This window comes from Protopterus annectens, chromosome 1.part2, assembly GCF_019279795.1.
Source record: "Protopterus annectens isolate FY-2018-M chromosome 1.part2, PAN1.0, whole genome shotgun sequence".
Lineage (NCBI taxonomy): Eukaryota > Metazoa > Chordata > Ceratodontiformes > Protopteridae > Protopterus > Protopterus annectens.
In genome coordinates, this window is record NC_056727.1 from 998831413 (window position 1) to 998844477 (window position 13065).

General features: G+C 41.7%; 1 protein-coding gene across 1 annotated transcript in view; it reads right to left on the reverse strand.

The window, feature by feature from the left end:
* Positions 1-13065, reverse strand: part of CLSPN (claspin) — a 699079-nt gene that overhangs the window by 431871 nt on the left and 254143 nt on the right. The window contains exon 11 of the mRNA XM_044059962.1: positions 9587-9786. Coding sequence (XP_043915897.1) covers positions 9587-9786 — 200 coding nt within the window. The remainder of the gene's footprint in view (positions 1-9586; positions 9787-13065) is intronic.

The window sequence follows — 13065 nt, forward strand, 5'->3', positions numbered from 1 at the left end:
ATGTGTTTGATCAAATTGACAAAAAGTGATTCACAATTATCCTCTTTATTGAGGGGTGTGGCCCCACTTTCTGATGCTTTATCCATTCCTATAACAAAAAAAGCTAAGTCATCCCGATCAGAGGAAAGTCCCCTTAGCAGGTTAGAAATATCCATATTGAGTATGCCAGGTGAATTAATTATAGTGAGAGCCCCCAGGTATATTCTATTATTGGACAATATCAGCCCCTGGCATTCATGTTTAGACAATATCAGCCTAGGCTACTGACTACAACAAGTTCGTATTAGTTTTAATGCTCCCTTAGGAGTCTTATATCATGTCATAGAAATTTATACCGGCCAATACCAGTATTTAGTGCATCAATGAGTCCAGATATTCACGTCCAGTGCAGAGTCCACTTCAAGAGCAGTAAAACACAGAATATCAAAACATTTTAGTGAAATTAAAAACAAAAGAAACACAAATGCACTATTTAAACAAACTGAATCCCATAAAACAGCATTATTTCATTTTACTACTATTGATAGGATCTTAGGAATTAAATACAATAAATCAGGCTGGCATGAATTACTCAATATAAAAGAGAAGAAATGGATAATTAAATTAGGAGGGATGTTTGCCCCTGGGTTAAATGAACACCTCTAATTGGTCACACAGGCTTCAAATACAGTATATAAGTGGTTGTTTTTTTCTGTATTGTTACACTGATGAAGGCTTTGTAAGGAATTAGCCGAAACCGGTTTGTCTGTGCCTTGTATACTGATATCATGATTGTTACTTAATATAAAAGTAAACTGCTGCCACAGTCTGCTGGTCATATTTTTGTTGTGCTTAGGTATTCTGAGACCTTGCATATGCCGTATTTAACACTATTGGACTTGGTCCACTGAGGACAATACAAATGTCATTAAGTGCAATACCCACCCTGATACGCTGATGAAAACTGCAAAATTCCACCAGACTGTGCTTGATAGGAGTTTCAATATACTAACCTCTCTGCTCTTGTACGTATGCCTTGAAATCTGCTTCCTACAATTTTTGAAACCTTGACTGATTCAATCTAGGTTATCATATCTTGCATAAAAATGCATGTTTCTGTTGCATTCATGACTATCCATTTTTCTCCAAGATGAGAATATATCCATCGATATTAAAGGAAGCCTTGGCAGTCCCACTTCTAGAGAAGCCATATCCAGATATAAACACTGCCTTACTTCTACGCCTTACATTTACTGGGAAGGTACTAGAGAGAGGAATATTAAACAGCTTGCATCTTTTCTTAAATTATGAGGACTCTTGGATCCAATACAATCTGTTTATGTAGCAGGGACACCAAACCCTACAAGATGCCCATGGCAAAATCCTACCTGGCTCTTTAAATTGTGCCTAAGTTACAGTACTCTGCAAAGGTATGAAAAGATGGCCAAGTAGCTACTTCCATAACAGACTGTGTAGCTACCTCCCTAAGGAAGATTGCTATGGGAGCCATAGCCCTGGGAAATGGGCTCTTCCTGTATAGTACACTTGTGTACAGTTACAATAAATGTAGATGTTAGAGTGTATTCACTGCTGCAGTCATTACATTTGGGTAATCTGCTGGCAAGTTGCCCTCAGTCGGCCTGAATAACAAAGTCTTGGGTCCTGCATTGGTTGCAGTCTCCTCTTCCGTGACTTCAGGTTGCCAGGGTTATAAAACATGCAGCCAATGCCATTTTAATCAGTTTTTCTTGCCCCAGATGTCAGGTGCCCCCCAAATGGGGAGCAAAAAAAAATATACACACACACACACATATATATATATATATATATATATATATATATATATATATATATATATATATATAAAAAACTATAAATATATAAATGCACTTTAGAACACATAAAATTTACCTTCAACTAAAAGCAAATACACCACAAAGGCTTTTGAGCATAGTGAAGGAAAGAAAAGATATAGAAAGGGGGCTGGCGGTTGGGTAACCCAGACTGCAACAGTGAATACACTTGAACATCTACATTTATGGTAAGTGTACACAACTGTACTATGTTCTTCGTGTTTCACTATTGCAGTCATTATATTTGGGTAGAATCCCAAAGCTATGGATGGGAGGATGGAACTAAACAGCATTAGGAGCAGCTATAAGGCCCTGCAGGACTGCAGTGCCAAAGCCTAACCTGGATTTAGAAAAGAGAGATAAATGGTAATGCTTTGTGAACGTATGAACTGAGCTCCAAGTAGTAGCTTCTAGAATGTCTCTGGTAGGAACCCCTCTGAGAAAAGCTGCTGAAGTAGAGGCAGCCCTGGTGGAATGGGATCTGATCCCATTGGGCACAGGTTTACCATGGTGCAAGTAGCAGAAACGAATGCAATGGCTTATCCATTTAGAAATAGTCTGCTTTGATATAGTCTTCCCCTCTGATCTTGCAAGCAAATGCCACCAGTAGTTGCTCAGATGTTCTTAGAGATTTTGTCCTGTTTAAGTAGAATCTTAGTTGTCTGTGTACATCCAATGAATGCAATGAATGCAGAATTCGCTTCCCCTTGTTCTGCGGATTTGGGAAAAAAGTTGGCAGATGAATGGTCTGGTTAAAAGCCACACTGGATACCACCTTAGGCATAAATGAAGGATTGGTCCTGAGGGCCACCTTGTCCAGGCAAAATATAATGAAAGGCTCCACCTGCCATGAGAGCCTGTAGTTCTGAAACCCTTCAAGCTAAAGTGACCGCCAAAAGAAAGGCGGTCTTCCAAGAAAGAAATTTTATATCAGCAGTAGCTGCTGGTTCAAAAGGCGGTAGGGTGAGTTTTTCCAGCACAAAACTGAGGTCCCATGAAGGAGTTAGCACTCTCCTGGGAGGCCTTAAATTTCTGGCCCCTCTGAGATACTGTTTTAGCAAAGGATGAGAAAAGAGGGGAGGCTCTGTGTTGTAATGAGCCGAGATGGCAGAGGCATGGATTTTTATTAAAGAAAAAGATAGGCCCTTGTGAAGCATCTCAGTTAAGTATTGCAAAATCTGAGGAATATTGGGCTTTGCTGTGTCTATTCCTGGTGCTTGGTTCCAAGCACAGAATCTCTTCCATTTATCAGCATAAGATTTTCTAGTACTAGGCCTTCTGGCCTCCAAAATGACAGCCAACACAGATTTACTGAGAGATGTGGTTGGTGAAATTAGTTGATTAGCCATGCTGCAAGATTCAGAGTTTGGAGCCGAGTGTGCAGAATTTGATAGTTCTGCTGAGACGATAGGTGAGGTGTTTGAGGAAAGTACGACGGTGGAAGGTGTGACATATTCCTTAGAAGCGGGTACCAGTGTTGGCGAGGCCAGTCCGGAGCAATTAGAATCATTTTTGTTTTTTCCTGTCTGACTTTTAGTATGACCTTGGAAAGTAGAGGCAGAGGAGGAAAGGCACAGACTGATAGGTTTTCCCAGCTGAAGGACAGAGCATCCACTTTCCATGCTTTTTTGTGATGAGTTCTTGTGCAGAATTTGTCCAACTGATATTTTTAGGGAAAGGCAAATAGATCTATGTCTGGGCTCCCCCATTTTTGTGTCAACATGCTGAAGATTTGTGGATCCAGTTTCCATTCATGCGGGTCCATAAGGTTTCTGCTTAGGTCGTCTTCCAGAGTATTTTGCTTTCCTGGCAGGAATTGAGCTTGAAGATGTATTTGGTAAGTCAAGGCTGTGTTCCACAAGGCCATGGCTAGTCTGCAAAGGGGGTAGGAGTGGGTACCCCCCTGCTTGTTTATGTACCACATAACTGTGGTGTTGTCCGTCTTTATCAGTAGTTGTCCTGGATGAAGGAAGTCCTTGAAGGCTGTCAGAGCATTCTGTACAGCTAGCATTTCTTTCTGGTTGATATGTAGGTGCATTTGGTTTGGGCTCCATTTGCCCTGAATGCATCTCCCTGCCAGATGGGCCCCCCAAGCATAGTCTGATGCGTCTGTAGTTAGGGTTTGGGTGGCAGGGGATAGAGTGAATGACAGTCCCTTGTTTTGTGGACATTCCTCTGCCCACCAAAGAAACTCCTGTTGCAGGTAGGGAATGAGAGGAATCATTGTTTCCAGGCTGTGACAATGTTGACTTCATAAGCTTTTTAGGTACCATTGAAGTTTCCTCATATGCAATCTCGCATATGGAATTAGTAGAATGCAGGATGCCATGAACCCCAAAGCCTGCAGAATTTGTCTTGCAGATAGCTGGGTTTTTGTTGCCACTTGTTTGAAGTATGTTGTCAACTGAATTTGTTTGTCTGGCATGAGGTAAGCCATCTGGGCAGTTGTATTCAAGCTTGCACCCAGGAATGTAATTATTTGAGAGGGTACCAGTTGGGATTTCTTTTCGTTTATGGTGTACCATAGGCATGCTAGTAGCCTTTTTACAAACGCCAGATGTTGAAGAAGAGTGTCCTTGTCCTCTGCTTGAATGAGACAATTGTCCAGATAAGGATAAATTTGAATGCTTTTTTGTCTGCAAAACACAATAACTGGTGCCAGGCACTTTGTAAAGACCCTGGGCACAGTAGATAAGCCAAAGGGCAGTGCAGAGAATTGGTAATGCAAAAAACCTGTTTTGAAGCGGAGGTATCTTCTGCATGACTCCCTTATTGGGATATGCAGGTATGCCTCTTAAGTCTAGAGTTACCAACCAGGCATTCTTGCCTAGCATAGGCAGTAGCTGTTGTAAAGTCAGCATTTTGAATTTTGGAATGTACAGGAACAAATTGTTAAGTCCAGAATTGGACGCCATGATTTGTCTTTTCTGGGTACCAGGAAAAGTCTTGAATAAAATCCTTGTCCTTTTTCCTTTTCTGGCACTAGTTGAATAGCCCCCATATCCATGAGGGACGTTTGGAATTGGCAATGTGTGGAAATGAAATCTGTATCCCTGGGATACTATGTTTAATTCCCACTTGTCCTGGGTAGTTAAATGCCAATTTTGAGCATGAAGTGCTAGTTTTCCCCCCAAGGGGGCTGCCAAAAGATAAGTGCTTGGAGATGGCAGAGGGAAGTCATTGAGACTGTTTACTGTATGGTTGTGCTTTGTTACCTCCTGATGTGGAGGTGGAGGCACCCCATTGCTTTGACCTGTAAGATCCTTGTGATTGAAATCTGGAGCCTTTGGAGCATCTGAGTTTGCCGTGAGCGGCTGTTGGACACAGGAAAGGACCAATTCTTAGTAGGTCAGTGTCTACTGAACCTGGGTGGCTGCACTTGCAAGAAATCTTTTACAGTTTGCATAGATTTAGCTTTGTCTTCATTTTCTTTAAAACCTCTTCTGTCTTATTACCAAATAGACTGTCTTGCTGTAAAGGGGCATCCAACAATTTAGCTTTAATATGATCAGGCAGATTTTGCTCCTTGAGCCAGGCATGCCTTCTTATCACAGATCCAGTTACGGCGGCCCTTCAAGAGGCCTCCAAGGAATCAAAACCACATTGCAGAGTATGTTTTCCAACCTGTTTTGCTGAATGCAATAAATCCTGTAACTCTATTTTCCACACAATCAGAAATCAACATAATTTTCTGTTTCAGTAAACCCATAACATGCTGTTGACATTTAAGCATATGAAACTGGCAGTTTAAAGCCCTGATTGCCAAGGTTGCAGACGTATCAGAAGAGGTAGGATTTTTGGTTGAAGAAGCCTTAACACCCTTGGGACCCTGAGAAATAGTTTAAGGGTCAGCAGCAGGATTTTTGAAAAGAATTTTGTGGGAGTCAGGAACCCTGAAATATCTGTCTGGCTTACTAGGAGCCGGAGGCAGGGAATCAGGAGCCATGCTTGATTCAGAGAACATATCATCAACAATGTCTAATACAGGAGGTATTGCCAAAGGCCTATGCTGAGGAAGAAAATCCCGAAGCCTCTTTTTAGATTCTGAGAAGTCCTGACTCTCTCAGTGAAAATGTTCCCTTAAAGTATGCAAAGTCTCTCCAAAAGAGTAATCCTCAGGAGGAGAAGCAGAAGGAATGGATTCTTCTGCATCAGAGTCCTCATAAGGTGGAACAGAAAATTCCTGATCAGAAGAGGAACCAGAAGAAATGGAAATCTGATCTGAAGATTCATAATCAGCGCCTTCCCTAGGCCTCTTAGCAGGGGGGGGATTGGGAACCACTGATCAAGGTAATTAAATCCTCAGTCATTTTGATCATTTGTTTTTTAGGTATAGGGGCCTGAGCATGTGGCTCATTCGTCGTTTTTTTAGACATAGAAGTTGATTTTGGCCTTGTTTTTGATGATGGCGTCAGTTTAATATACAAATGTTGAGGTCTGAAAACACCATCAGAAGCCGGTGCCTGCTCAGCAGGTCCAGACCCATCCAAGGGACAGACATCCGCGGGTTCAATACTTGCAGAATCTCACGGCATACCAAACTCCGAATGGGTCTCGGAAGAGGCTTGCGACTCAAAAGTAGTGGGTATCAAGGCCTGCGAAAGCACCTCACTGAGTACAGATGAACCAGCGACTGGCTTAGGAGAAGCTTCATCGTCGGTTTTGCACCTCGACGGTCTGTCTCTGTCTTTTCCTTGGGTTTTTTGTGAACTCCAGTAGTCGGATTGCTAATCGACGACATTTCAGGATAGTTAAATCTTGATCCAAAATATTTAAAAGCAAAAATATACCGATGCTTAATAGTGCATTGGTTAAATTTAGCACAAAACTGACAGCAAGGCACGTTGTGATCAGGGCCTAGGCAAGGAATACAATACAAATGAAAATCCTTATGAGGCATTTGTTTCCCACAAGTAATGCAATTATTAACTTTTACTGACATCGGTAAGGAGCAAGAAAAAGTTTCCCCAAAGAGGTACTTTACCTTAGTTTGAAAACTTTGGTTCTGAAACTCGAAAACGAAATTTTCAGGAGTCGGCCGACCGGCACTTGCGAACTGCTTCTGCTTCGGGCACAGCATGGCAAGAAAGCCGGATTAAAATGGTGTTGGCTGCATGTTTTATACCCCGGATGACCTGACGTCATGGAAGAGAAGACAGCAACGGACGCAGGACCCAAGACTTTGTTATTCAGGCCGACTGAGGGCAACCTGCCAGCAGATTACCCAAATGTAATGACTGCAATAGTGAAACACGAAGAACATCAGGAAGTTGTTTCCCATAGTGGTGGTAAAACAAATGCATCAATGTGGATAATCCTTTCTGAAATGGTCTGTTTGTTGACTGAGTTTCCTTTTCAAACTTTTATTAAACAATACAAAGCGCTTGTCAGACTTTACAAACTTTTGTTTATCCAAGTAAAATACAAATCATTGGTGTACATATATGGAGTACGCAATTCTCTGTCCTTGTTCTCTGGTGAAGGAAAAATACTGGCAAATGTATAGGTCAACTTAGTGGCAATTTTCCAGGATAGGTACCTGATGGGAGAGGAAAGCAGATAGATTGCAGAGGAGATGAGTTTGCTTTTCCAACATAAAACAGAGATCTCATGGTGCAGGAAAATCTTTTCATGGGGTCTCAGATGCAAAACCCCTTTAATGAACTACTTTACTGTCAGATAATGGCAAATAAGTGAAACAAATACCTTAATAGAGTTATAATAGAACCCTGACAAGTAGGTGAGGGATGCTTTAGCAGATACTGGGTCCTGTCCTCTGTCTTGGTACCAATAACAGAACTTTTTCCATTTTGCCAATCAAGACTTTCCCAGGCTGGGTTTTCTGGCCTTCCTTAAAGCAAATCCTCAGAAAATGTGTGCCTAGAAGAGATAAGTCCTACAAATCATTCAAGCTGCCTGTCTGAAAGTCCACAAGTTTGGATAAATGATAAACCCCTGCCTTGAATTAGGAAAGCTAAATGTTGAAGTGTGTAAATAGATGAGTCTCTAATCAGACACTGGGCCAAGAGGGGAAAGGTAAAATCTCTGGTATTTGGAACAGTCTTCGGGCCTCAGCAAGGCAGGAATCCCAAGAGTCGTAAGTAACAGTCATTTATGAAGATCACAGGGCTACACTTCTACCTCCTTCTAAGGATAAAGACATTTTGTTTCTGACTTAGGCAGAATAGACAGAGGCGTACTACACTGCAGATTTAGTGAGCCTCAAGGATTGCCCATAAGCACCTTCATGAAAGGAGCTAGCAGGAGAGAACTCAGTTAAACATAGGGTCTAGCATATAGTCTTTGTTTAAGAAACAGCAGAGGACTCAAAAGGAAGGCATCCTCAAGTAAGTTCTTTGCATGAGCTCATGTCCTCAACACCCACCCTTCCCCCCTGTGAATGGACTGGAATGGTAGCATTAGTCAAAAGAGTACTTGGCAAAGCACAAGACATTGGCTGAATGTGTAAAAGGAAAGCACTAAATGGAAAGTAAGAGGCCACCATCAAGCCTAATTGTTCAAACGTTTTCTCTCACCATCTTAGCCATCTTTCATGATGTGCCAAACAGTATGGGCAAGCCCAAAGGCTAAATCATGTGGGGGGCCTATAAGAAATGTTCTGGAGGAGTGTAGGCAGTGTAGATGGCCCTTAGAGTAAAGTTCTGACTCAAGCTCAGAGAACTTCCAAATTGCCCCAATGAGCAATGGAAAGCAGTAGCCAAACTAGATTTAATTTCCTAAAGTGTGCACTTCAACAAATCAATTCATACCTGTCTGCACATGAAGAGAAGATAAGGACATCTCTAGGCTAACAAAGTCTCTAGCAAAAAATGCAGTTTCTTTGGTGATCATGACTTGTGGAATGGCAACTACATGTACACTTTGAAATGCTGCGATTTTGTCACTGAATGCAGGAACATTCAAGATAAAATCAAGAAAAGATCACAACTCGGGGGTGCAACTACAAAAACAGGGACCCTGCAGGTGTGAACACTCAAACCTCTCTAAGGAACAATTAAGTGCAGGCTAATGTAGGTGTGACCAACTGATCCAAGAGGGAGGCTATAATGTTAATGACAGTAGCAAAATATTTATTTATACTAAGTTAACCAATTTAGTCTCACTAGAACAATCTCTTTTCAGTGCAGAGCTGAGATGATATTCATACTAACTAGGGGAAATGTGGCCAGGGCACCCAATATATACCACCAACTCAGGCAAATGGGACCTAGGTTTATCGATTCATCACAGCACTCCTCTTGTGCTGCACTGCTGTGTTAGTATTGGAAGATTACAGCCCTCTCAACTTCTGACACCAAAGGTGAGTGCTCGACTTGTTGAGCTACTGAGACTGCAAAATAGGGTACATCATGGATTCAACTTGTTTTCCACAACCAAGGCCCATATACAGTGTGTAACAGACTTATGAGGGAAAAGTGCTTAAAATTTTGAGAAATTCAAAATAAAATAGCACACGTGACATACGAAAAGGAGCTCATCTTGATGAATGAAAAACAAAAGCCTGAAGAAATCTGACAGATTTTAACTGAACAGGAAGACTACATGTAGATAGAAATCCACATTAACATCCACAGAATTTAATGGTTCATTTACAAAAATATGCCACACGCAACACTAAACCAGAAAATGTTCTCAAACAATTCATTAAATATGTAATTCATTTACATGAAGAATCTGTAAAATTCCTAAAAAAATCCACAAAAAGACATTTACAAAGCAAAAGACATTCTTACCTTAGAAGCAGAGCTAACAAAACTAACTTTGAAGAGACCTGGAGAAGGTGAGCGGAACCTTCCCACAGATGATGAAACTGCCCCACGTCCTGCCTGCTTGCTGAAAGGCTGGTAAGAAGTTATCATTGAACCCATCAGTTCAAAGCTGCTGTTGTGACTATTCTCTGTCCTTCCCAAAGAAGTCACTGAAGAGTCATCATCTAAAAATGGAATAAAAAAAAAAATCCAACTTCCTTAGCAACCAAATTCAAAAGTTGAGTTAATGTTATTAACCTGAACACTTCACAAAATACCTACAAATAAAATTTACATTTGCAAAATTACTACAGATGTCAGCAGGTAACCTGCAAGAATTTAAAGCTAGTTAATGAATATTAAAATATTTATCTAAAGTGGGGGTTATTCAGGAAGTCCATTAAACTACATCTATTCCCACCAGCATTTAGCAGCACTAGTATGGTTAAGTGGCTCTCTTTAGGACAGCCACTCATTTGATGCAACTTCATTCATAAAAATCCTGCCACAGTTTCCCATCATATCTCCTGCCAGCTTGACTGATATGGGCATCTTCATGCAATGTAGCAATTGCTTCATGTATACTGACAACCATTTACACCTAAGGCAAACTAACACCCTACGTGAGAGATAAAAATACACTGTGGAACTGGAGTCAATTCTCTCATGTAAATACAGGTTGAGAGCCCACACGTTTCAACTCTCACAAAAAATAAGGTCACAACACAAACTCATGTGTAGATATACTGAGTAAAAACCTACCAAAACTAACACAGACCCCCCCAAACACACACCACCTACACTCACCACTGAACAAAAAGAAGCCATTACGTACCAACACATATGAGCATCTCAACAAATAAGCCCCTAAGGCAAAACGCATCAAATGTCTTGGTCATAGGCGACTCCATAGTGAGATACACTGATGTCCCCCCTCACCAGACTGGGCAAGAAGGCCACGGTCAGCTGTGCATCAGGTGCCAGCATACATCTCAACTGTACAGATTTTCACAGATTGTACAGATTTTTGCCTCAGATTTTTAATCTATTTCTCATAAAATTGGGATTTTCTGGCAAATCATTGGTAAATTGGGGACTGACGTCAGAAAATAATGACAGATATTTGAGTTTCAGACTTTATACCCTTCAGAAAATGCATGTTAAACAAAATATGTTGTCCTGTCAACTTCCTAAATTTGTAACAATAATATTTAAAAATGTCCCTATTTTTGGGCCTTTCTTCCCCCGTTATATATAGCTTTGTCCACGTTTCTTGCTCTAAGAGGTTGAGAGGTATGGGTGCCAGAATCCAACAAATCATGCACTCACTCAAGTCACTCAAGAACCATTATGACTCTGTCACGTTGAAATGAATGACTTGAGATATACCTCTCTGGGCTATATGGAGACAGACATGACTGAGCTCCCGGATTATGTGCTCCAGACTATATCCCTTGCCCTAAGTAGTATCCTTCCCTCATCCAGGATGATGCCACAATATAAACAAAAAAATGACCGACTTCAACAAATGGCTTAGGTTCTCGTGTCAGTCCAGAGGATCCAGTATCTGTCAGCTTGGGAGAATATGATAGACAGACCTCGCTGCTTTGCTAGAGATAGTCTGCACCTGCCCCCCCCCCAGGCTTTCGGATACTGACAAAGGCCCTCATCTCCCCCATAGTGCCTTTTATAGGCAATGTCAAAACAACAAATAGTCTAATGTAACAAAATCCAAGAGAGAAACTCAGGATAGAACTACTTAATGCTAGGAGTTTAAACACAGAACTGCACTCCCTGGAAGCACTCCTCACCTTAGAGGATGTTGACGTCTGTGCAATTATAGAGACATGGTTCAAGGACGCTGACGGCATCCCAGCTGTGCAACACTACAATGCCTTCTACATGTTCAGACCTCAAAATGGGCATGAAGGAACCAAAGGTGAAGATGTATCCATCTTCAACCAAATGCACTTCGAGACTAGTCAAACAGCACAACACTCGAACTACTCCATGTCCAATTAACTATTGGGAAATTATCATGCCATATCATTGCTAGCTTATAGATCCCCCACCATAAACCAGGATAAGCAAACCTCCTACCTCGATTTACTGGAATCCCTCACCATACAGCCCAACACCTTAGTCATGGGAGTTTTCAACTATCCTTCCACAGACTGGGGGACATACATGAGCAAAAACACACTCACCCAGAGGTTCCTGGACTTTAACACAAATGCTCTGGAACATAGTCTGCACCACCACTAGGGGCTGTAATGTTCTGGACATACTACTCACCAACATGGTGAGAGGGGGTCACTGTACTTCCCCATGTGTGATGCCCTCCCTGGTTAGGTCAAACCACAAATCAGTCTTGTTTGAAGCAACTACTGGAACAGACACCCTCACAGAAACAAGAATTATAAAAATCTTTACCAAAGCTGACTACAGCCTACTAAGCAATGGTATAAAAACCTTCGTACCACCAACAATCGCAGACATCAATGATCACTATGCAGAAGTGTATGCAACTGCCCTGTACAAACACTCAAGCGATTGCATAAACTCTGCTGTACCTGACCAGATCAAAACACGGTCTTCCCGTGAAAACAAGCGACCATGGTGGACGTCAGGTATAAACAGATTATATAACAAACTGCTGTCCAAAAGCAAGAGGGATATCACTCTGCAGAGGAAGAGTTTTCTAGCAAGTCAGAGACCTTGTAAAGTCTTCTAAATCAAACTATGAAACTAAAATCACATCCCTAGCAAAGGATAATCATAAGGCATCCTTTAACACCCAAAGTCTAAAAGAAATGCCCAGCTATGTGCTGAACTGGTTGTAGATGGATCACTCGTACTACTCTGAAAGATATTCTCAACCTGCTAGCTGACAGATTCAGTGCAAACTTCACCCCCCCCCCATCCCGAAGCATACCTGGCACCAACCCTCTGCCTAATACCTCTAGAGAACAGGTCACCTCTGCTCTCGGCAAGGCCAAAAACATGGCTTCAATCGGACCAGATAATATCCCAGGTTGTTTTCTAAACAATCTAAAACAAGATCTAGCAAACACACTTGGTGCCCTCTTTAATCATAGCTTGAGAACTGGCTATGTTCCTGCAGAACAGAGAACAGCAACAGTAATCCCTCTGCACAAAGGGGGGCCCATCAACTGACCCTGGGAACTACAGATCCACAAGTCTAACCAGTCGCATCTGCAAGGGCACGGAAAGAATTATGGACATAATCAACAAGGACATAGATGACCTACAAATACTGGACCCAACCCAGTTTGGTTTTAAGGGTAGATCATGCTTATTAAACCTGATAGACTTCTTTGAGAATGTCAAAGCCATGGAAGAAGGTAAGACAGTGCACACAGCCTACCTCTACCTTGCCAAGGCTTATGATACAATCTCCCACTCTGGCATCACTGAGAAACTCTCCCAGCTGGGGATTAACC